The 26,364-nt window shown below is 42.1% G+C and overlaps 1 protein-coding gene across 1 annotated transcript in view; it reads right to left on the minus strand.

Annotated features, from left to right (window-relative positions):
- LOC126176097 (rotatin) overlaps positions 1-26,364 on the minus strand; it is a 443,859-nt gene that overhangs the window by 34,057 nt on the left and 383,438 nt on the right. The window contains 2 exon segments of the mRNA XM_049923237.1: positions 10,208-10,412; positions 25,935-26,249. Coding sequence (XP_049779194.1) covers positions 10,208-10,412; positions 25,935-26,249 — 520 coding nt within the window.

The raw sequence follows: 26,364 nt of genomic DNA on the forward strand, positions 1-26,364 counted from the left end.
CTTGAGATTGTTCCCACCCCTCCTAAAGTGGTGTTCAGTCGCCCACCAAACCTCCACAACATCCTAGTTGATACCCATGCTATTCTCAATCCCAACCACTTGCCCCAGGGATCATATTCCTGTGGAAGACTCAGGTGCAAGACTGTCCAATCCTCTCACCCAGCACTTCCTAGTCCAGTCTTGTCAAAGGCTTATCCTACCCCATCAGGGGCCAGGCCACATGCGAAAGCAGCCATGTCATTTAGCAGTTATCCTACAATCACTGCACTGCTCTTTATATTGGTATGACTACCAACCATCTGTCTACCAGGATGAACAGCCATCGCCAAACTGTAGCCAAGATTAAAGTAGACCACCCTGTGGCACAACACGCAGCTGAACATAACACACTTGATTTCAATGGCTGCTTCACTACCTGAGACATCTGGATCTCCATCCACGACTGCTTTTCTGAGCTGTGCAGATGGGAGTCATCCTTACAGCACATTCTTCGTTCTAGTAATTATCTAGGCTTTGTTGTTGTCATCGTTGTTGTTGTCGTCGTTGTTGTTGTCTTCAGTCCTGAGACTGGTTTGATGCAGCTCTCCATGCTACTCTATCCTGTGCAAGCTTCATCATCTCCCAGTACTTACAGCAACCTACATCCTTCTGAATCTGCTTAGTGTATTCATCTCTTGGTCTCCCTCTACGATTTTTACCCTCCATGCTGCCCTCCAATGCTAAATTTGTGATCCCTTGATGCCTCAGAACATGTCCTGCCAACCGGTCCCTTCTTCTTGTCAAGTTGTGCCACAAACTCCTCTTCTCCCCAATTCTATTCAATACCTCATCATTAGTTATGTGATCTATCCATATAATCTTCAGCATTCTTCTGTAGCACCACATTTCAAAAGCTTCTATTCTCTTCTTGTCCAAACTATTTGTCGTCCATGTTTCACTTCCATACATGGCTACACTTCATACAAATACTTTCAGAAACGACGTCCTGACAGTTAAATCTATACTCAATGTTAACAAATTTCTCTTCTTCAGAAACACTTTCCTTGCATAGCCAGTCTACATTTTATATCCTCTCTACTTCGACCATCATCAGTTACTTTGCTCCCCAAATAGCAAAACTCCTTTACTACTTTAAGTGTCTCATTTCCTAATCTAATTCCCTCAGCATCACCCGATTTAGTTTGACTACATTCCATTATCCTCGTTTTGCTTTTGTTGATGTTCATCTTATATCCTCCTTTCAAGACACTTACCATTCCATTCAACTGCTCTTCCAAGTCCTTTGCTGTCTCTGACAGAATTACAATGTCATTGGCGAACCTCAATGTTTTTATTTCTTCTCCATGGACTTTAATACCTACTCCGAATTTTTCTTTTGTTTCCTTTACTGCTTGCTCAATATACAGATTGAATAACATCGGGGACAGGCTACAACCCTGTCTCACTCCCTTCCCAACCGCAGCTTCCCTTTCATGCCCCTCGACTCTTATAACTGCCATCTGGTTTCTGTACAAATTGTAAATAGCCTTCTGCTCCCTGTATTTTACCCCTGCCACCTTCAGAATTTGAACGAGAGTATTCCAGTCAACATTGTCAACAGCTTTCTCTAAGTCTACAAATGCTAGAAATGTAGGTTTGCCTTTCCTTAATCTATTTTTTAAGATAAGTCGTAGGGTCAGTATTGCCTCAGGTGTTCCAGCATTTCTGCGGAATATAAACTGATCTTAGCCGAGGTCGGCTTCTACCAGTTTTTCCATCGGTCTGTAAAGAATTTGCGTTAGTATTTTGCAGCTGTGACTTATTAAACTGATAGTTCAGTAATTTTCACATCTGTCAACACCTGCTTTCTTTGGTATTGGAATTATTATATTCTTCTTGAAGTCTGAGGGAATTTCGCCTGTCTCATACATCTTGCTCACCAGATGGTAGAGTTTTGTCAGGACTGGCTCTCCCAATGCCGTCAGTAGTTCCAATGGAATGTTGTCTATGGGGCCTTGTTTCGATTCAGGTCTTTCAGTGCTCTGTCAAACTCTTCACACAGTATCATATCTCCCATTTCATCTTCATCTACATCCTCTTCATTTCCATAATATTGTCTTCAAGTACATCGTCCTTGTATAGACCCTCTATATACTCCTTCCACCTTTCTGCTTTCCCTTCTTTGCTTAGAACTGGGTTTCCATCTGAGCTCTTGATATTCATACAACTGGTTCTCGTATCTCCAAAGGTCTCTTTAATTTTCCTGTAGGCAGAATCTATCTTACCCCTCGTGAGATAAACCTCTACATCCTTACATTTGTCCTCTAGCCATCCCTGCTTAGCCATTTTGTACTTCCTGTCGATCTCATTTTTGAGACGTTTGTATTCCCTTTTACCTGCTTCATTACTGCATTTTTAAATTTTCTCCTTTCATCAATTAAATTCAATATTTCTTCTGTTACCCAAGGATTTCTACTAGCCCTCGTCTTTTTACCTACTTGATCCTCTGCTGCCTTCACTACTTCATCCCTCAGAGCTACCCATTCTTCTTCTACTGTATTTCTTTTCCCCATTCCTGTCAATTGTTCCCTTATGCTCTCCCTGAAACTCTGTATAACCTCTGGTTTAGTCAGTTTATCAAGGTCCCATCTCCTTAAATTCCCACCTTTTTGCAGTTTATTCAGTTTCAATCTACAGTTCATAACCAATAGATTGTGGACTCTGACCACATCTGCCCCTGGAAATATCTTACAATTTAATACCTGGTTCCTAAATCTCTGTCTTACCATTATATAATCTATCTGATACCTTCTAGTATCTCCAGGATTCTTCCACGTATACAACCTTCTTTTATGATTCTTGAACCAAGTGTTAGCTATGATTAAGTTATGCTCTGTGCAAAATTCTACCAGACGGCTTCCTCTTTTATTTCTCTCCCCCAATCCATATTCACCCACTATGTTTCCTTCTCTCACTTTTCCTACTCTCGAATTCCAGTCACCCATGACTATTAAATTTTCGTCTCCCTTCACTACCTGAATAATTTCTTTTATCTCCTCATACATTTCATCAACTTCTTCATCATCTGCAGAGCTAGTTGACATATAAACTTGTACTACTGTAGTAAGCATGGGCTTCCTGTCTACCTTGGCCACAACAATGCGTTCACTATGCTGTTGGTAGTAGCTTACCCACACTCCTATTTTTTCATTCATTATTAAACCTACTCCTGCATTACCCCTATTTGATTTTGTATTTATAACCCTGTATTCACCTGACCAAAAGTCTTGTTCCTCCTGCCACCGAACTTCACTAATTCCCACTATATCTAACTTCAACCTATCCATTTCCCTTTTTAAATTTTCTAACCTACCTGCCCGATTAAGGGGTTTGACATTCCACGCTCTGATCCGTAGAACGCCAGTTTTCTTTCTCCTGATAATGACGTCCTCTTGAGTAGTCCCCGCCCGGAGATCCAAATGGGGGACTATTTTACCTCCGGAATATTTTACCCAAGAGGACGCCATTATCATTTAACCATACAGTAAAGCTGCATGCTCTTGAGTAATATACTGTTGCCATCCCTCCAGCCAACAGTTTCCATCCCCCTCTGTCCTATTACCTCCTCCCCATTTCCATCTCCTACACTCTTATTTTGCCACCCTCTGCCAATGCATCTGCCCATCTTTTCCCACTCCTCTCCTTTTCCCCCACAACCTACTGCACTTTTTGGCATTCAAGTCCCTGTACACTCTGCCAGACAGCACTCTTCTTCTCCCACGCATATACTCCTATCCCTTCACCTTCCCTGCCCCGTCCACATTGCCACTACCATCTCACCTGATAGTTGCATTCTGGCCTGAGCTGTCAGAATTGGCAGTCATGTGTACATGAGGTATTTGCTTGTGTGAATGAATGATGTGTGTTTCTCTTTTTCTGTTGAAGTCTGCGACCAAAAACTTATGTGTAGGTGTCTTTAAATTGTACCTGTCTGCAACTTAGTGTGTTATCTTTATGGTAAATAGAAAATCCCCCTCCCATGAACCATGGACCTTGCCGTTGGTGGGGAGGCATGCGTGCCTCAGCGATAGAGATAGCCGTACCATAGGTGCAACCACAATGGAGGGGTGTCTGTTGAGAGGCCAGACAAACGTGTGGTTCCTGAAGAGGGGCAGCAGCCTTTTCACTAGCTGCAGGGGAAACTGGATGATTGACTGATCTGGCCTCGCAACATTAACCAAAATGGCCTTGCTGTGCTGGTACTGTGCATGCCTGAAAGAAAGGGAAACTACAGCCATAATTTTTCCCAAGGGCATGCAGCTTTACTGAATGGTTAAATGATGATGGCGTCCTCTTGGGTCAAATATTCTGGAGGTAAAATAATCCCCCATTCGGATCTCCGGGTGGGGACTACTCACGAGGATGTTGCTATCAGGAGAAAGAAAACTGGCATTCTACAGATCGGAGCATGGAATGTCATATCCCTTAATCACACAGGTAGGTTAGAAAATTTAAAAAGGGAAATGGATAGGTTAAAGCTAGACATAGTGGGAATTAGTGAAGTTGGGTGGCAGGAGGAACAAGACTTGTTGTCAGGTGAATACAGGGTTAGAAATACAAAATCAGATAGGGGTATTGAGGGAGTAGGTTTAATAATGAATAAGAAAATAGGAGCGCGGGTGAGCTACTACAAACAGCACAGTGAATGCATTATTGTAGCAAAGATAGACACAAAGCCCACACCCACCACAGTAGTACAAATTTCCATGCCAACTAGCTCTGCAGATGACGAAGATATTGATGAAATGTATATGAGATAAAAGAAATTATTCAGATAGTGAAGGGAGACGAAAATTTAATAGTCATGGGTGACTGGAATTCAATAGTAGGAAAAGGAAGAGAAGGAAAAGTAGTAGGTGAATATGAAATGGAGGTAAGGAATGAAAGAGGAAGCCGCCTGGTAGAATTTTGCACAGAGTATAACTTAATCATAGCTAACACTTCGTTCAAGAATCACGAAAGAAGGTTGTATATGTGGAAGAGGCCTGGAGACACTGGACGGTTTCAGATAGATTATATAGTGGTACGACAGCAATTTAAGAACCAGGTTTCAAACTGTAAGACATTTCCAGGGGCAGATGTGGAGTCTGACCACAATCTATTGGTTATGAACTGTAGATTAAAACTGAAGAAACTGCAAAAAGGTGGGAATTTAAGGAGATGGGACCTGGACAAACTGAAAGAACCAGAGGTTGCAGAGTGTTTCAGAGAGAGCATTAGGAAACAACTGACAAGAAAGGGGGAAAGAAATACAGTAGAAGAAGAATGGGTAGCTTTGAGAGGGGAAATAGCGAAGGCAGCAGAGGATCAAATAGGTAAAAAGATGAGGGGGTAACAGAAGAAATAATCAATTTAATTGACGAAAGGAGGAAATATAAAAATGCAGTAAATGAAGCAGGCAAAAAGGAATACAAAGGTTTCAAAAATGAGATCGACAGGAAGTGCAAAATGGCTAAGCAGGGATGGCTAGAGGAAATGTAAGGATGTAGAGGCATATATCATAAGGAGTAAGAAAGAGGACAATATTATAGAAATGGAAGAGGACATAGATGAAGATAAAATGGGAGATATGATACTGCATGAAGAGTTTGACAGAGCACTGAAAGACGTAAGTCAAAACAAGGCCCTGGAAGTAGACAACATTCCATTTGAATAACTGACAGCCTTGGGAGAGCCAAGCCTAACAAAACTCTACCATCTAGTGAGCAAGATGTATGAGACAGGTGAAATACCTTCAGACTTCAAGAAGAATATAATAATTCCAATACCAAAGAAAGCAGGTGTTGACAGATGTGAAAATTACTGAACTATCAGTTTAATAAGTCATGGCTACAAAATACTAACACGAATTCTTTACAGACGAATAGAAAAACTGGTAGAAGCTGACCTCGGGGAAGATCAGTTTGGATTCCGTAGAAATGCTGGAACACCTGAGGCAATACTGACCCTACGACTTATCTTAGGAGATAGATTAAGGAAAGGCAAACCTACGTTTCTAGCATTTGTAGACTTAGAGAAAGCTTTTGACAATGTTGACTGGAATACTCTCTTTCAAATTTTGAATGTGGTAGGGGTCTCAAACAGGGAGCGAAAGCCTACTTACAATTTGTATAGAAACCAGATGGCAGTCATAACAGTTGAGGGGCATGAAAGGGAAGTAGTGGTTAGGAAGGGAGTGAGACATGGTTGTAGCCTATCCCCAATTTTATTCAATCTGTATATTGAGCAAGCAGTAAAGGAAACAAAAGAAAAATTCGGAGTAGGAATTAAAATCCATGGAGGAAAAGTAAAAACTTTTGAGGTATGCCGAAGACATTGTAATTCTGTCAGAGACAGCAAAGGACATGGAAGAGCGATTGAAAGGAATGGAGAGTGTCTTGAAAGGAGGTTATAAGATGAACATCAACAAAAGCAAAACAACGAATGTAGTCGAATTAAATCGGGTGATGCTGAGGGAATTAGATTAGGAAATGAGACACTTAAAGTAGTAAAGGAGTTTTGCTATTTGGGGAGCAAAGTAAGTGATGATGGTTGAAGTAGAGAGGATATAAAATGTAGACTGGCAATGGCAAGGAAAGCGTTTCTGAAGAAGAGAAATTTGTTGACATCGAATATAGATTTAAGCGTCAGGAAGTCGTTTGTGAAAGTATTTGTATGGAATGTGGCCATGTATGGGAGTGAAAGGTGGACGATAACTAGTTTGGACAAGAAGACAATAGAAGCTTTTGAAATGTGGTGCTACAGAAGAATGCTGAAGATTAGATGGGTAGATCACATAACTAATGAGGAAGTATTGAATAGGATTGGGGAGAAGAGAAGTTTGTGGCACACCTTGACTAGAAAAAGGGATTGGTTGGTAGGACATGTTCTGAGGCATCAAGGAATCACCACTTTAGTATTGGAGGGCAGCGTGGAGGGTAAAAATCATAGAGGGAGACCAAGAAATGAATACACTAAGCAGATTCAGAAGGATGTAGGTTCCAGTAGGTACTGGGAGATGAAGAAGCTTGCACAGGATAGAGTAGCATGGAGAGCTGCAACAAACCAGTCTCTGGACTGAAAACCACAACAACAACAAGAAGTAGCAATTTGTCTTTTGCTACATAGTGAATATATATTTATTTTTTATACTTTTAAGTCTGTCTAATGGTAGTACTGGAATTTTGTCTTCTAGGCCATCTATTCTGCCACGTGGTAATTTTACAGTTTCCTAAAGTGAATTCGCCTTTTAATATATTTATTTTGGTAGGTTACTTACTCAGATTCTTGGAACCTATAGTCCAATTCAGGTCTTGTCATACAAGATTTTGTCATTGTTTCTTCTTCTTCTTTTGTTTTGGTCATTGGCAGTCTACATCAATGCAGATGAATTTAATTTATTCCGTCTTTATCCTTGTACAATTTCCTTTCATTCTCATGCTACACAACATTCTTCATTCCTCTGCATATTATGTCTTTTATCATTAAAATAATTATTAATGGCAAATCAATACAAGAAAACCTTTGACAACCAGATTTTTTCTTTGAAAGTCAGTTTTTTTGCATTCCTGTTTCTTTAGATTCCTTTTTATCTCTTGGATTTAGTATACTTTGGTTCTGCTATTCACAAGAAACTGCAATATGTGTCAACCTCCCCATATCCATTCTAAGGATGCTTTTGAAGAACATAGTCCTCATTTCCCTGATGACATCCAAATTCCTCTCTATCTATATCTTCTGGATTGACCATCTCTTATTCTTCGAGACCAAATATCCTCCTGAGAATCCTTTGTTCCATAAGTTATAGCCTCTTAAGCAATCATGTTCTTACTAGGTTCTGACTTTCTGCCTGTGTATAAAATTTTAGGACTGATTATTGTCTAATTGTGTCTCAATTTAGTATTGTTCAAAAGATTCCTCTTATTGTCCATGTGCATAGCAAGTTTGTATGCTAATTCACCTTGTTATTTATGCTTCCGTAACTTCACTTTCTGCCAGACCTGTTTCTACCAGTAAGGTATTTAAATAACTCTACCTTCTGAATTTTCTAGCCTTCTGTCATCCATCTAGGAGCTGTTTTCATGTTTGTCATATATTGTGTCTTTTGCTATTATATTCCAAACAAAAGCACATCAGCAACAGACCATTTACTGGACAATCAAGCACACTGAGAAACATCTCTGAAACCATGTTGTCAATGTGGAATGTCAAGTCCTACTATTATAGGAAACCTCCAAACACTGCTTTAAATGAAGTTTTATAATATTCATTGTTATGTCTTCCATTATGGATTCTCTACACTCCTCTGGCATTGTTTTCTTAATGTATCTCCTCTAGCCTGTCTTCCAGTGGGCATTTCTGAAACTGTTCTTTGTCATCCCTATGCACGTCACCTTTTTTATGTGTGTATTTTCACACAGCTCTCTTTCTCCTCTCTTGAACTTCTGCAAATATCCTCATATGGCTAATGTAACTGATAGCAGAGGTTATATTGTATTTACCCTCATTCTCCCTCCAACTCCATGTCATTTGGAATTGTGCCTATCTACCTATCTAGGCAACCTATTCCCTGAGTTATATGGTGGAAAGAGCAGAAATGTTGCAAGCCTACCTATAACACTAGTTCTCTAAATTTCTGTGATATGGTTTTGAATATCACCGGCTTTACTTGAATAATTCTCATTTAAGTTCAGTGAGTATCACTGTTACCCTATTCTATTAACTATATGACATTATTATGCTTATAGCAACATATCTCTGAATTCCACTTATGTCTGCTGACAGCTCTATTTGATATGGACCCCAAACAATGGAGCAATACTGTGGAGTAACTTATATTCACACCTAGTAATCCAGTCTCCTTCATTGACAGATTTCACTTTTCCAGAAGCCTCTACAAGTTTCCATTCACCTTCTTTACAACTGATTTAAATGGACTGTTCAATTTCATATCCCTTTAATAGTATTATTCACAGGTATTATTACAATCACAAAGTGTTGGGAACCTTAACATTCACGCAATAATTAGTTGTATCTGGGTTTTACGAGTAATATATTGCATTTGCTCGCACTTAAAGAGCTTCCTTTGAGGATAGCAAATGGAAATGTTGTCCATTAATTTCTGCAGTTACATACAATCAACCAGTGAAGGTCCTGCTGACCCTATTAATTAAATTATTACAAAATTACAAAGTTACAGTAGAAGCTCTGAATCATAAAGAGGTAAATATGTAAGACCGAAAACTTTGAATGTATTCGTCTGAAAGCTAGAAACTTCTTAGCCTTTTTTATGTGCTGACTCAACACTTATCCTATTTGATGAGGCGTTATCTTTAATTCTTAAATTATTTTCCTTATTACTTGGAACACGTACAATGGACTTTCATTTCTGTTGAACATTCTATCAGTGAAAAATGTTTTGAAAGGATCATATTACTGAGAAGATAATCTGTATGAGGATTTCATCATTATTAGTCAATGGTGTTCAATGCTTTTCAAAAATCTAGGAAATGGTATCTACCTATTCAGCTGATGTACTATTTGCAAAATATGGATGTGAATGAAGTTTTCTATGATTCTGAACTTGTTCTAGTTCTTGAAAACTTAGGATGTCCATTAAAATCATGCAACAGATGGACGTTAGAGACAATTCTGTGACTCAGATCTTTAACCATTCTTATAAACAACAGTAGCTTGTTCTCTTCTTGTCACACAGGTATGGCTATTAGTGAGACATTCTCAATAAATATGACCTTGAAAAGGCATAATACTACCATGTATTCTATATCATGTCTGCATCATACCCACTCCAGGTAAGGTCATTCCAAAAGAGGTGATGGGTGGGGGTAGGTGAGGAATGGAGAGGAAGGGGAGGAAGAGAGGGTGGAGAGCAGAAGTGGAGATAAGTAAGGAGCGGGAGAGAAGATGTATTTGGGGTGGAACCATGGAGGAGAGCATGTCAAAAGGGTACAATAACTGAGCTATAATAATCAACTTGTAGTTTTGAACCTGTTGGCTACTGAATACCATCTTCATTGGATGACTCATATTAGTAACTTGTAAGTTTGGTAACTAAATCTGCTTCATATTTTGGTGAACAACCTTCATATCTATTTCTGAATATTATTTTGAGCATAGCACATTTACAAAAATTAGCAGCAGCTGCATAATTCTGAACACTAATACTTACCAGAAACACAATCTGTTGTAAATGTACACATCAGTTTGAGGGCCTTTAATAAACATGCTGACTGAAATGAAAACCAAACCCACATTTTATGAATTAGATCTGCCATCCCTGCTTCAGATGCCTCTGATTTCACATTTATTGAGCCAAACAGGAAATTTGTGAGGAGCTCTAATAGTAATTCTACATCTCGTAGCACTGGTGCAAGCTGGAACAAAGGACAAATCAGGAAACACATTAAAACATATAAAGAAAAACATTGACAGTGTCACATTAGAAAATGAAATTAATGATTAATGCAATTACATTCCTCTAGAGTATCTTCCGGATGCCTAGGAAATACAAAGCACGATTATTTGAAAAGTGAACCATAAATCGAAGTGTGACTTTAAGTTTACACAAATGACCACTAGATGGTGCTATTGAGGTGTGACATTAGTATTGCTTTAAAATTTCGCATTTATTATTGTTAAAACAATGACAGTATGTGTGATGTGATGATGTTTTGGTTTGTGGGGCGCAAAACAGCGCGGTTATCAGCGCCCGTACAATTTCCCAACCTTTGCTCAGTCCAGTTTCGCCACTTTCCTGGATGATGATGAAATGATGAGGACAACACAAACACCCAGTCATCTCGAGGCAGGTGAAAATCCCTGACCCCGCCGGGAATCGAACCCGGGACCCCGTGCTCGGGAAGCGAGAACGCTACCGCGAGACCACAAGCGGCGGACAACAATGACAGTACACAAGCAGTTTGTTTACTGGGGGCATTTAAAGAAACAGTTGAAGGTTTTTGATGGATAATTGTTTATGATGTTTTTTATGGTCTAACTAAACAACAGTGCCTAAAATTGTCTTGTTCAACTTTTGGTAACCACCTATTTCCCCTGAAATGGTACAATTGCAGAATCTGGTCATAGTCATCTTGTATAAGCAATAAATTACATGAATGTTGACCAAACTGTGTTGTTCCAAAGAAACATTCATGTTTTGTGCAACATGACTCGAGACGATTGGCCCAAGACTTATTGTGAGACAGAGGTAGTATCTTTACGCATACTGAAAACTACAGAACATTCAACTTTACCTGAACATTTGTCTGTGAGAAATACCTGTTTTCAACCAATTCTGCACAATTTAACCAAAGCTTCAAAAGAAGCCTCTGTTTATTAATCACTACAAAGAAAAAAAGGGGGGAGGGGGAGGGAGAGGGGGAGGGAGGGAGGGAGGGAGGGAGGGAGGGAAGAGGTCTGACTAAGGGAATGCAAAATCTATATACTACATTGTAACAGGATGCGAAACATTATGTATTTTTACAAGCCAGAAAATATGTAACAACCAATTGTTTCAATATCCCAAGATGAACCAAAACCAGAAACCACTTCCAATGACAGCAGGTTTCTGTGGTCACATTGGACAACTGGACATGTTGCAAGTATTGCTTGGCCTTAAAGGGTCAAAAATCAGTTAATGTTGAATAGTGTCCAACAATTTGTTTTGCTGAAGGATACTATCATGGTTTAGGATACTATCATGGTTTAGATTTTGCACAACTGGCCAATCATGCAAAACAGAATAATGTAAATACTTTTTAATTAAGGAATAGCCGTGGTAGACCTATGACACTATCTTTTAACATATTCCTGGGTGAGGTTCCCTACATGAAGAGAATGAGTAATTTGTTTTGCCACAAGTCATAAATGAAATCAGGAAAAACAAGCAAAAATGTCAAATCATTCTCAATCATGACAATACATGCTATCCAACAATTGATAGTTTGATGGGGAAAAATCAGTGTCTTGTTGTTTGTTGGTTGGTTAAAAGAGGGGAGAAGGGACCAAACTATGAGGTCATGAGTCCCTTGTTCTGAAGGAAACAATGCCACAAGGGTGAGAATAAGACAATGACACTTACAACAGAAAACAGAATGAAAGGAGAAACCACAAGAACGACTGAAGGGCAACAAACACTTAAATGGACAAAAGGAGACTCGAAAACCACAAAGATGCAAGGAACAGGTAGAAGAGGTTAAAACAAGAAAAGATGTTACCATGACTGGCAGACGATGAGGATAACAAAGGAAAAGCCAGCCACTCTGCAACACATTAAAACCATCACCCTGAAAGAACTAGGGTGGAGAACACACAGGGACAAAGGACATGTGCTAAAACTTAGAGCAAATGATAAAACTCACCCTCACGAATAAAACGTACAAGTAAAGCTGCTGTTGAGGCATTGTCGCCCAACACCGAAGGTAGGGTGCTGGGAAAGTTAAAAGTCTGCCGCAGAGTGGCTAAAAGCGGGCAGTCCAGCTAGAGATGGACGACCATCATTCGTGAGCCACAGCAACACCGAGGTGGGTCCTTGCGACGGAGGAGGTAACCATGCGTCAGCCACGTATGGCCAATGCAGATCCGACAGAAAACCACAGAGTCCCTGCAAGAGCCATGCACGGAGGTCTTCCACATATTCGTAGTTTCCTTTACAGCACACAGCTTGTTGTGCGTACTGAGGTTATACCATTCCATCTCCCAAAGCTGCAAAACCTTGAAGTGTAATACTGAACACGGGTCAGTTTCAAAGAAGTGATCTCCATAGGCGGTTTCCGCGTAGCCTGTTTGGCCAGCCTGTGGCAAGTTCGTTGCTTGGGATTCCAATGTGACCTGGGGTCCAGACAAACACCACTGAACAACTGGACCATTCCAGGGCACAGATGGACTCCTGAATAGTCGCTACCAAAGGATGACAAGGGTAGCACTGGTTGATAGCTTGTAGGCTGCTCAAGGAGTCAGTACACAGGAGAAATGACTCGCCTGGGTATGAGCAGATGTGCTCAAGAGCACAAGATATGGCCGCCAGCTCTGCAGTAAAAACACTCAGTCACCTGGTAAGGAGTGCTGTTCTATATGTCGCGCATGAACATAGGCAAAGCCAACGTGACCATCAGCCATTGAGTCATCGGTGTAAACCATTTCGTGGCCCCGGTACATGTCGAGAATCGAGAGGAAATGACAGCGGAGAGTCGCAGTGTTAACTGAATCCTTAGGGCCATGTGAAAGGTCCAGGTGAAACCACAGCCTAGTTGTACTCTATGGAGGTGTTTGTGAATGAACCTCAAGTATAAGTGGTAAAGGCAAGATCTCCAGTTCGGAGAGAAGGGATCACACACGAACTGCAATTGTAAGCCCTGACCTGGGCCGCCAATGAGGGAGATGAACCGCCATGGGGGAAAGGAGATGGTAATTCAGATGCACATGAAAACTACAAATGTGTGCAACGTAACTGGAGAGCAATTGTGCATGCCTAAACTGCAATGGAGGGACTCCGGCCTCCACCAGGACGCAGGTCACCGGACTCATCCTAAAAGCTCCTGTTGCTAGGCAAATGCCACAATGGTGCACTGGGTTGAGTAAACGCAGTGCTGAGGGTGCCGCCAAACAATAAACCACATTCCCTTAGTCAAGGCGGGATTGAACAAAGGCTCTGTAGAGCTGCAGCAGTGTGGAGCGATCTGCACCCCAGTTGCTGTTGCTCAGGCAGTGGAGGACATTGCGTTGCTGCCATCACTTCCACTTAAGCTGACAGAGGTGAGGAAGCCAAGTCAATCAGGTGTCGAAAACCAGTCCTAAGAATCGATATGTCTCCACTACGGTGAGTGTATCGTCATTAAGGTAAAGTTATGGTTCCGGATAAATGCTATGATGCCAACAGAAGTGCATAACACACGACTTTGTGGCCGAAAACTGGAAACCATGGGCTAGAGCCCACGACTGCGCCTTGTGGATGGTTCCCTGTAGGCGCCGCTCAGCAACGACAGTACTGGTGGAGCAGTACAAAATGCAGAAGTCGTCTGCATAGAGAGAAGGTGAGACAGATGGCTCTACAGCTGCTGGTAGGCCATTAATGGCCACTAAAAATAGAGATACGTTCAATACGTAGCCCTGTGGGACCCATTCTCCTGGATATGGGGGGAACTATGGGCGGCACCAACTTGGACACGGAAAGTATGAAGCAACAGGAAACTGTGGATAAAAATCGAGAGCGGGCCTAGGAGATCCCACTCGTATAATGTGGCAAGGATATGATGTTTCCAGGTCATGTCATACACTTTTCGTAAATCACGTAAATCAAAAAAGATGGCAACCAGGTGTTGGCATCTGGAAAAGGCTGTTCAGATGGCAGACTTGAGGGACAAAAGATTATCAGTGGCACAGCGACCCTGGTGGAAGCTGCCCTGACATGAAGCCAGCAGGCCACATGACTCCAGGACCCAAACCAAACGCCAACAAACCACACGTTCCAGCAGCTTACAAAAAACGTTGATGAGGCTGATGGGCCGACAGCTATCCACATCAAGCGGGTTTTTATTGGGGTTAAGCACTGCAATGATGGCACTGGGGGTAATTCTCTGATGCAGAGGCTCGAGCATAGTGCTCAGCAATCGCGTTTGTGTCAGTAGATAAGATGCCATTGATGTTAATGCCAGGGACACCTGTTGGGGTCTGGTACCCAAAAAGACATCTGATCTTTGTCCAGACTTGGGAAGGTGACGTATGGCACCCAATGGCTGAGACATATCTCTCTGAACACTCCTGCTTCCGTCTTTTGATAAGCTGACAAACACGGGCACAGAGCCGCTTAAAGGCTATGAGGTGCTCCAGGGAAGGGTGCCGCTTATGCCACTGTAGAGCTCACCGACACTCCTCAATTGCCTGAGTGACTTCCGGTGACCACCAAGTGACCGCCTTTCATCGGGGGCACCCTAAAGATTGAGGGATCGTGTTTTCTGCCGCATTAACGATTGTTGTAGTCACCTGCTCAACCATTACATCGATGTTATTGTGCGGGGGAAAGTCAATGGTGACCGCAGAGGTGAAAGTTTCCCAGCCTGCGTTGTTTAAAGCCCATCTGGACCGGCATCCATAGGCCTGACACTGGGCAGTGACAGGAAGATGATGAAGTGGTCACTACCACACAGGTCATGTGCTCTCCAGTGGATAGATGGGAGAAGTCCTGGGCTGCAAATTGATAAATCAATGGATGAGTAACTACCATGAACCACAATGAAATGTGTGGTGCCCCCAGTATTTAAGAGGCACAGGTCGAACTGAGAGAGTACAGTTTCAACATCTCTGCCTCGGCCAGTAAGGTGCCACCCCACAAGGGGTTATGGGCGTTAAAATCTCCCAAAAGTAGGAAAGGTTTAGGGAGTTGATCAATCAGTGCAGCTAATACATTCAGGGGTACTGGAGCATTTGGAGGAAGATATACATTGCAGACCGTTATTTCCTGTGTCGTCCTAATTCTGACAGCCACAGCTTCAAGAGGGGTTTGAAGGGGCACCGTTTCACTACAGACTGAGTTTAGGACATAAACACAAACTGCCCCAGAGACTCAATTATAGTTGCTACGGTTCTTGTAATATCCCTTATAGTCACAGAGGGCAGGGGTCTGCATTGCTGGGAACCAGGTTTCCTGGAGGGCAATGCAGCAAGCAGGTGTAAAGCTTAACAGTTGCCGTAGCTCAGCCAGGTGGTGGAAAAAACCACTGCAATTCCACTGGAGGATGATGTCCTGGTGAGACTGGGAAGGCATGGAACATTCAATGAGACAGTTTCTGCCTCAGGGTCACCTGCTGCCACCAACTTATTGCCTGAGCAGTCTATATCCATTGTGTCTGAAGGTCCAGCCAGAACCTCCACCTTATCCACAGACACAGAACGTGTAGGTAGCAGTGGTGTGGGTGCCTCCGCCGATTACCTTGGTCTTAGGGGTCTTCGTTTTTGACTTTTCTCGCTGCTCCTTGGGTTTCTCTGGCTGGGAGAGCTTCCTCATTCAGTCTCCGGAACTGGGGATGATCGTGAAGCCCTAAGACCAGCTTTATTTTGGGCACTTCAGCCACTAGCGGGAGTCATCTTTCCCATTAGCAGAAACCTGAGAAGGGAGTGACCCAACGGACCCCTTCCTGGTGAGAGGAGCTGAAGAAGACTTACGCTTCTCTGGCTGAGAAGTGGGGACTGGTGTCCCCAAAGGTTGTGGGGGGGGGGGGGGGGGAGTGGAGGGGAGGGGGCAATGCTCCCGAGGCAGGTAGTATGAGAGCAACAGGGGGTAAGTACCCCCCACCATCAAGGGGGCAGGTGTAGCCATCTGGCTCTGAGAGATGACTGGAATTAGTGGAACTGATGGGGCTACAACTGTTCTCATAACGGTGGTGTATGATGAGATAATAGCCACAGGATGTAGGCGCTCATATTTTCTCTTAGGCTCAGTGTAGGTCAGTAAGTACAGGGTCTTGTACTCCATGATTTTCCCATCTTTATGTAAAATCCTGCAGTCTGGTGAGCAAGGTGAATGATGCTCTCCACAGTTGACACAGATGGGAGGAGGGACAAATTGGATTATTGGGATGTGATGGATGTCCACAATCTTGACATGTGACACTGGAAGTACAGCAGGAAGACAACTTCCAGCACTTAAAGCACTGCATCGCAATGTGAAGACATTACAGTGGTAGACCATCACCTTGACCTTCTCGGGTAGGGTGTTACCCTCGAAGGCTAAGATGAAAGCACCAGTGGCAATCTGATTATCCCTTGGACCCCGATGGAAGTGCTGCACGAAATGAACACCTAGCCGCTCTAAATTGGCATGCAGCTCATTGTCGGACTGCAAAAGAAGGTCCCTGTGGAAGATAATACCCTGGGCCATATTTAAGCTCTTATGTGGTGTGATGGTAACAGAGACATCACCCAACTTGTTACAAGCGAGTAAAGTCTGTGACTGGGCAGAGGATGCTGATTTAATCAAGACTGATCCAGATCACATTTTGGACAAGCCCTGCACCTCCCCAAACTTGTCCTCTAAATGATCTACAAAAAAGTGTGGCTTCTTCAAAACAAAGGAGTTCCCATCAGTTCTTGTACATACGAGGTACCGGGGTGAATAAGGTTTGCTGTCATCCTTAGTCTGGTGTTCCTCTATGGTGTGGCCAGGGAGGGGAGTGATTTAGGGTCGTACTTTTTTGCATTGTACTGAGATCTGGAATGCTTAGAGACTGCTGGTGTTTGATCACCAGAAAGTGATGATGTGGTATGCTTCATCGCTTGTCATCTGCCTTGATGCCACCCACTCTGACCAGAGGCCCTCCCCATGGGTGCTACCCAGCCGCAGCAAAGGCCACCTGGCAGGATGGCCACAGCTGGGAGTCCAGATCCCCCAGGATGACGGACATCTACTCCTTGGCATACGTGGGGAGTTAATGGTGGAAGCATCAGCAGAGCGATCGCTGTGTTGTCAGGGGGCTACAACCAACAGGGAATATGGCAGCCCCACCACAACAGACTGGCTACCGTGCTGGATATGAGGTGCAAAGAAGTCCATGGTCATTGTTGGCACAAAAAACGACACTGCATAGTGCATGGTGGAAAACGCACCCAGGAAAGCGCCCTCACCCAAGAGATGGAGAATGAGCTGGACTGCAGTGTGATGGCGGGAAAGTGGGCTAAAGATCTCAAGGCATGATGGACATGGTGCATCATGTAGGATGCCCTTTCCCCAATTGGCTCGCTGTTCACAGAAATTTTGAAAAATTGTCAAACTCTACAGGGGACCATCACATAAAGGCCAAAACGTGTGTGACTCCTTTTAGTTGCCTCTTACGACAGGCAGGAATACCTCTGGCCTATTGTAATCCCCGGACCTGCAGGGGGCGTTGTTGTTTGTGTTCACCAGATTTATTGCATGATGACATCTCTTTATTCCATTATATCAAACAAAAAGTTTGAAGAGAGATTTTCATCATCTCAAGAAGCTGTTGAATCCTTCCAAATCCATGTTCTGAGGTACTAACATCAGAACAGAAAAATAGTTCCAGAATTGATTTGAACATATATGAAACACTCAGATCCATGTTCTGAGGTACTAACATCAGAACAGAAAAATAGTTCCAGAATTGATCTGAACATATATGACACACACAGATGATTTGCACAAAAAATCTTTAATTGTTTCTATAAAATCTTGAAAGATGGCCCTAGTAGATACTGGTAAATTAATTTGTAACTTACAGTAATCTGCTTCCAAATAATATTTTTGTGCCTTTTCTACCAGACAATACCTAAAACTTAATATGTCTGTGAGAATGGGGCAGTATGAGAGTTCACATCAAGCAAGGAATTACACTGGAAGTAGAGTAATACTGGTAAGGATTCCGAAGTTGGGACAGATCACTTTAGATAAACAAGACAGTATTCCACAATTCCCTACTGCTCTTATGCTCTACCTCAACATGTAAATATTGTAATTGTCCATTAGTCACCTTATCTTATAGCAATCTTCGACACTGTTGATATTCATCACTGTCACTGAACGAATATCAACAGTGTTTAGGACTGCAATAAATCAGGCTAACTGGTGGACAGTAGCAATATTATAGCAAACCTAGACAATGTGTATATAATGAATTAGCTTTATGTATTATCGTGGGTGACAGGTCCTACTGCAGGGAAATGCAAGGAATAGTAACGATCATTCTAGCAGGAGTTTTTTTCAAAGGAAGACAGGAGAGCGAATAATGATAAGGGCACTCACTATCCCTTGCAACTGGAGAAAAATTGCCTAAGAAGGCACAGTATCAGTAATGCATGCAGAGTAAATAGTAGAAGCCATTGCATATATATATATATATATATATATATATATATATATATATATATATATATATATATATATATATATATATATATATATATATATATATATATATATATATATATATATATATATATATATATATATATATATATATATATATATATATATATATATATATATATATATATATATATATATATATATATAGAGGGAAACATTCCACGTGGGAAAAATATATTTAAAAAGAAAGATGATGAGACTTACCAAACAAAAGCGCTGGCAGGTCGATAGACACACAAACATACACACAAAATCTAGCTTTCGCAACCAACGGTTGCCTCGTCAGGAAAGAGGGAAGGAGAAGGAAAGACAAAAGGATATGGGTTTTAAGGGAGAGGGTAAGGAGTCATTCCAATCCCGGGAGCGGAAAGACTTACCTTAGGGGGAAAAAAGGAAGTATAGAAGAAATGACACACAACCACTATTCAATATCATTGATTTCCACAGGTTGTAGAATTTTAGAGAATTTAGAACATATTCTGAGTTCAAACATAATTTGGTATGTCAAATGGAATGTCCTCCATGCCAGTCAGTATCGATTCTGAAAACAATGGTTATGTGAAATCCAGCTTGTGGTTTTTCTCAAATGATATCCTGAAAGCCATAATCAAGTCAGTGAGGTAGATGGAATATTTTTTGGCTTTTGAGAAGAATTTGACTCAGCACCACACCAACACTTATTAATGAAAGAACAATGGTAACAGATATCAAACAAAATTTATGACTGAGCTGAAAATTTCTTGTTGGGGAGGTTGGAGCTTGTTACCCCAAATGGAGAGTCACCAACAGATATAGAAATACCTTCAGGCATGTCGCAGGAAATGCTTCAGGACTCTTTCTAATTACTGTTGTATATTAATAGTCTGGCAGACAATATTAATCTCAGGCATGTTGTCTATGATTCAATTATCCATAACAAAGTAGTGTTGCAAACATTGGCAGCTCTATTGTTTGAGAAATGTAAAATTGTAAATAAATAAAAAAAAAGGTAGGTAAAGCAGGGGGGCAGACTACATCGTTTGGGTACTAGGAAAAAGCAATCAATCTGTTCAGGATGTCACTTACAAAACAATCATGTGACCTCTCCTAGAATACTGTTTAAGTTGTGGAGACCAATACCAAATAGAACTACCATGAGACAATGAACATATACAAAGAAGGATACCATGTATGTTTATAGTTTGATATAGGAGAGTGTAAAGGAGGCGCTAAAAAAAAGTGACAGGTATTTAAATACAGACACCAAAAATGGTTCAAATGGCTCTGAACACTATGGGACTTAACATCTGAGGTCATCAGCCCCATAGAACTTAGAACTACTTGAACTTAACTAACCTAAGGACATCACACACATCCATGCCCGAGGCAGGATTCGAACCTGTGACTGTAGCAGTCACGCGGTTCCGGATTGAAGCGCCTAGAACTGCTCGGCCACCGCAGCCGGCAATACAGACATCAACTAAACTGCAAGAGACTACTTAAAAAGTGTCAAGAAGCAGCATTAGGTAAGGAATTTAAAAATATACATGCTGATTCAAAGATAAAGAACAGATTTTAGTTGTTTATTACAGACATATTATGGCAGATAGAAACACACTGTGCATGCCACTGGATAGAGGGCAGTTCAAAGTTTAATGTTTACACAGACAATATACCATACACCCAACATGGGCATCATGCAATTCTCAAGAAACATTGAAATGGCAGTTCATCTTATTCTACACACGAATTAACAGGTCCCTCTTAATTGAATTGACAGCTGCAAGAATACGATTCTCAGCTCTTGAAGAGTAATTGCTGTAAGTGGGACAAAGACTCTGTCTTCTATGTATCCCCACAGAAAATATTGCAAGGTGTGAGGTCTGGTGACTTGGGAGGTCAAAAGCAATGAACAAGATCTTCTTGTCCACCTCTTCCAATCCAATATTGTGGGATGGTGTCGTTAAGATACCACAACATCTCAAGATGGAAGTGAGGTGGGACACTGACGTGAATGAAAATGAAATCCTTGGAATCTTTGTAGGTTGAGGAAACAACCAATTTTGCAGCATGTCTGGGTATGACACTCCCATCACAGTTTCCTCTGCAAAAAAGAAAGGCCCATAAATTTTGTGAACAGAAATGGCACAGCACTTGTTCAGTTTTGGTGGCTGTCTTTTGTGTACAATGATGATGGCAGGATTCTGTGACCCAAATTCTTACACTATGATAACCACATTTTTACACTATGGTGGTTTACTTTAGCCAATACACAGATGAAACGTCAGTTCATTTGCAAAGATGAGTCATTTGGAAAAAGTGCTCTCTGTCATATCACGGAGAATTGAAATGAAAATTTGCACCTTCTGTTAGGTCACTGGGCAGTAACCAACTTCTTAAGGCTTCATATGCAGGCAACAGCTGAAATTTATTCCTTCTTTTTGGATTATCCTATATTACAAATCCCCTATATGCCTTGCTCCAATAGGGATCACTGGACAAGACTAGACTAATTACAGGGTGCACAGTGGCATTTAAGCACTCATTTTCCTGCATCACACACCTAGATGGAATGAGAGGAAGATGCAGAAGTTGACTAGTTGTATTTAAACTCAGTGGGGACGTAAATGTTGAATCTTGCAAAGGAGAAAACAGCAACCAGCCATGTTAATAATGCAATTTATGTACGCAAAAAGGACTGTCACCAGTTTCGAGATGACAGGCTCATCACCTGATGGCTGTTCACATTTAAATTACATTTGTTGTTGTTTGTATTAGTTGTTGGTTCGGTTTCCCCCTTTGTGATGGAAGTTCCTTGGGCTTTTGGTTGGTTGATTGGTTTACTGATTGAACGGAACAAATTATGAGGTCATCAGTCCCATCTACCTGGAACAGGAAAGTCAAAATAACTGCATACCAAAGAAATCCAAGGAAAAAAATCCCAGTCTACCAAAGGTCAATAAAGCGTAGAGAAAGTAACAAATTAGAAGAAAAGGGGAGAAAAGAAGAATGGAAGCGAGGTGCCCTGCCCAGGGAGCAGCTGGATGCCCCAAAGTCAGAAAGTGCAATGTGGGACATACACCCCCCCCCCCCCCCCCCAAATCTACCAAAGACACAAGACACCCCACCCTACAATACTCAGAAAAGATTACTGACACAGACAGGACAAGAGAAGCACAGGGAGAGGAAGAACACCAAGCCAATTAGAACACATGAAAAGGGGGAAGAAGAGCAAAAGAGTGAGTAGGGCAAAGACTGGGGCAAATCACCAGGACCAGACAGCCACTGCTCGTATGGGCCAGAGGAAGCAACAGGGCATCCTGCCAATTCCTCAATAGACCAACAAGGCAGCGGTGCCCTTGCTTAGAGAGAATGGTAAAAACCTGCTTCATGAGTAAACTGTAAAATCAGGTCAGGCACTGAGGTATCACATCTAGCACAAGGGATAACAACTCAGGAAAATTTAGAGTCCACCACAGGCAGCTAAGTTAGGACAGCCCAGCAAAATGTGGACCACTATCAAATGGGCACCACAATGATAGTGAGGAGGATCATCACAACAGAGATGACCATGAGTCAGCCAAGTACTGCTGATGCAGAGCTGGCAAAGGACGGTGAAGACCTTGCAAGAGGCTTGCATGGCCCACAAATTCATGGTTTCCTTTGTTGCCTGTAGTATGTTCAGCAATGTCACAGTATGCTGTTCTCTATTACTAATCCTTAGAACTTGACTGCAGCTCTGGTTCTGGAATAATGATTTCAAAAGGTGGCTTGCTAGCAGCCAATTTGGCCAGACTGTCAGTGAGTTCATTCGCCGGGATCCCAATGTGACCTGGTGTCCAGTCAAAGACCAATGGAGCATACATGTTGTCCAAGGATAAAAAGGGAATCCTGGATAGTCAGGACCAAGGAATGGTGAAGGTAACACTGGTCAAGAGGTTGTAAATCAGTTCAAAGAGTTACTACAGATGAGGATGGACTCACCAGTGCTGAAATGGATATAAACACGAGCATGAGAGATGACTACCAACTCTGCAGTGAAAACACTGCAGCCATCCAGCAAGAAGCAAAGTCCATGACATCCTGCATTAATGTAAGCAAATCCAGCTTCACCGGCACCCATTGAGCCATCAGTATAGAGTACTTTTGAACCCCGAAATGCATCAAAAATGGAGAAGAACTGTGGGTGGAAGGCCTCAGGATGAGCCTAGACTTTTGGACCTTGTGATAGGTCAAGACAGAACTGTGGACGAAAGATGCACCAAAGATGTGTATGCTAGCAGGCCCAGAGAAGAGGTGGTAAAGATCGCAAATCATTACCACAGAGTTGTAATGGATCCAAACAGCCACCGCTTCCAGCGCAGTATGAAGAGGAATCCAGGAAGTAAACAATGTCTGTGCAGACCAATGTACAGTCACCACAAGAGGCTTGCAAAGGGCTGACATGGTTCCAGCAGAAGGCTTGGAAACTTTGAGTCGGCAAATGAGTATCACAAAATCAGATTCCTCCAATACAACACAACCTATGGAGTAGAGAAAAAGAAGAGATTGTAATTCCGAAGGTGACAATTGTAACCATTGCAATTCCACTGGAGGAAAGTAGTACAAGAGGGCGGATGGACAAAAAACAGGCCAGAATTAATCATTGTGCCAATTCAGTGTTCGTCGCTGGTAAGGATGGAGTGACATCCATCACGCATGTAAGATCAGATCCTTATGGAGAGGAAGGGGGCGACATCACCTGGGATGTTGGCGGGAGGGGGCCTCTTCCTAAGTCATCATCATCATCATCATCATCTTCTTCTTGACGAAGCCTCACCCCTGAGTGTTGTTAGAGAAGAAGGTTTCTTCTCTGGCTGAGGACAAGGAATGGTTTCGAAAGGGAAAGGAATGAGAACCGCCAGGGAGGAGGATAGGGAAGGGGGACAGGACATAGGTAAGGAGGGAGGGAGGGAGGGAGGGAGAGAGGGAGGGAGGAAGGAAGGTGAGGAAAGGACACAATAGAAGCAAAGGTAGACATTAAAGATACTGGGTGGAGACAGTCAGATTGCTGTTGGGCCACAGAGGAGGATAGACACTTGAAGAGTTTTGAATACCTGAATGTTCCTTTCCTCTTTATAAATCAGGAAATCTGGTGAGTGAGGAGAATGTGGGTCAGAACAGTTCACACACTTGGACGGTAGGGTGCAAGGACTCTCCTCATGGAAAGGGAGCCACAGTCACTGCAAAGAAGATTTGTCTCCTCACATGTAGTCGCCAGGGAGGGTAAGACCGAGGAAGTAAAAGTATGAGCAGAGAGAGATCTATTACCGTCTGAAGAGATGGCCCCAGAAGAGTGGCCAGTAGTATGGAGCTTAGCACACATCATATGCAGAGTGTCCATTCTGGTACCACCCACTCTGATCAGGGGCTCACCCCATGGGTGCCACCCAGCCATGGCTAGGGCTGCCTGGCATGGTGCTCATTGCCGGGAGTTCTAGTGCCCCAAAAAGACTAGCAATCACCCCTAAGCAGGCACGAGGTGGTGACATCTCAGGTACCAGAAGTGTGAACCCTGTGTTGTCAGGGGGCTCAGCCAGATGGATACATAACGGCTCCACCACGCAGACTGGCTACAAATGCTGGTGACCTAGCGAGGGGGCAGGAAGGTGCTATGGCAGGGAAGGAAGAATGTGGGAGAGGGATCCGCACCATAGGAATGGAGTTCTTCCCCAAATGGTTCACTCTACAAAAACAATTTAGTAAGGGTGGTCAAACCCCAAGAGGAACCACAGAAAGGTAAAAAAAAAGAAGGCAGAGTGGAAACACAAGGCACAAGAGCGAAAGGGAACAGCAAAAGCTAGGGAACAGTCAGGTCGTTGGACAGGGAAATACCAAACACAGAAGTAGGAAAGGGGGGGCAGCAGAAGCAGGATGAGAAGGAGTGGATATGGGAAAGGGAATGCGGCCCACAAAAGAAGACAGGCTGCAACAGCTCGTGGACCCATTGGGCCACACAGTACCTATGAAAGAGCTGTGGGGTTGTGGTGTCCTACAGCAAAATGTGATGATAAAACAACCCATTTAATTGTAACTGTACCTAATGATGAATGAAAACAATTGTAAACAAATCTCTCAGAAAGAATTGGATTAGTTTCAGGTTACTTGTGTCAAAATTCCTGCACCATTATGTTGCAATGCCAACTGCTTGTGTTTACAATATAAAAAAAATACATAATAAATTATTTTGTTATATAAACATGGCATACAGTGTAGAGCAATAGCCACACACAGTGAATTATTTTTGCCAAATGGGAGACAGTAAACAAAGATGGTGATATAACATATAAAACAGTGCCAAAGAATTTCTCAGTGGTGTTATGATACGTACACCGATGTGAGTACTCAAAATTTATAATTTATATACATTTCATTATATGCAGTTTACCATGAATGAGCATCAGTTACAATTAAAATAAACAAGTAAAGCAGCAACTAGTATTTTGTATACAGCCATGGTCTCAAAAAGTCAGTAGAAATGAGTAAGGTAATATGAAAACAGGGCAAAGATTTCTGGTTAGGTGAGAGTAGCATCAGCAGATGATATTGCAAATGCTGCTTTTTTATGAGTATGGTGGTAGGTACCAGAATATGTTACTACACGTGGAGTTGTGCACTAGTTTCTATCAGGATTAAATGGAGGCAGTTGCAACTACTATGGTACAGATTAACATGAGAATGTTATAAATGTACAAAAATAAAACAAGTGTCAGGTGACTTTTAACCATTTTAATATAGGCAACTGTAGCAGACTTTGCAAATTATACAAGTTAAAGAAAGGGTTAGCAAATACCAACTAAAAGTTTTATTATATAGCAAATTTGGATGCTTCTAGACAATTGTACAAATTGTGGTGTGAAGTAGAAATTAAACAAAGAAAACAACATACAAAATAGTGTGTTTAAGTGAAGATATGGAAATTGCTACAGAATTTACATGTGATCTCAAAATAGCAGCAATTTTGTTTTTGTATAGAACTTAAGTATATAATCAGAAATACCTTTTTCTTATTGCTCTTATTCAGCAAATTGTCCACTGCTTCTAGGCTCAGAAAGGCATGGTGATCTCGCAGACGTGCCAGTAATGAGCCAAGGAGTCCTCGAGCAAGTGCCATGCGCGTTGCTTCCTGAGACACTGCCAGCAATCCTCCCAAGGCTTGGCATATTTCCACGTGTCCCACATTCCAGTTGGTCTGCTGTAATGTAACTGTGTCATACACATGTATAAGCAGCAAACATAAATCTCCTCCTTCACTGCTTTCATCTAGCAGTGATTGCAGTCTTACACAGCCAGTAGTCTTCACATTATCAGTGCCCTGAAAGCAAAGTTGCATGCAGAAAGAAAATTATTGTAAACTGTAGCTCTACAACCGCTACTCTGGCATAGCAAGAACATTAATTTTCCTATTTTACTGCAGAGGACACAACATC

The sequence above is a fragment of the Schistocerca cancellata genome, chromosome 1, assembly GCF_023864275.1.
Source record: "Schistocerca cancellata isolate TAMUIC-IGC-003103 chromosome 1, iqSchCanc2.1, whole genome shotgun sequence".
NCBI classification, from domain to species: Eukaryota; Metazoa; Arthropoda; class Insecta; order Orthoptera; family Acrididae; genus Schistocerca; species Schistocerca cancellata.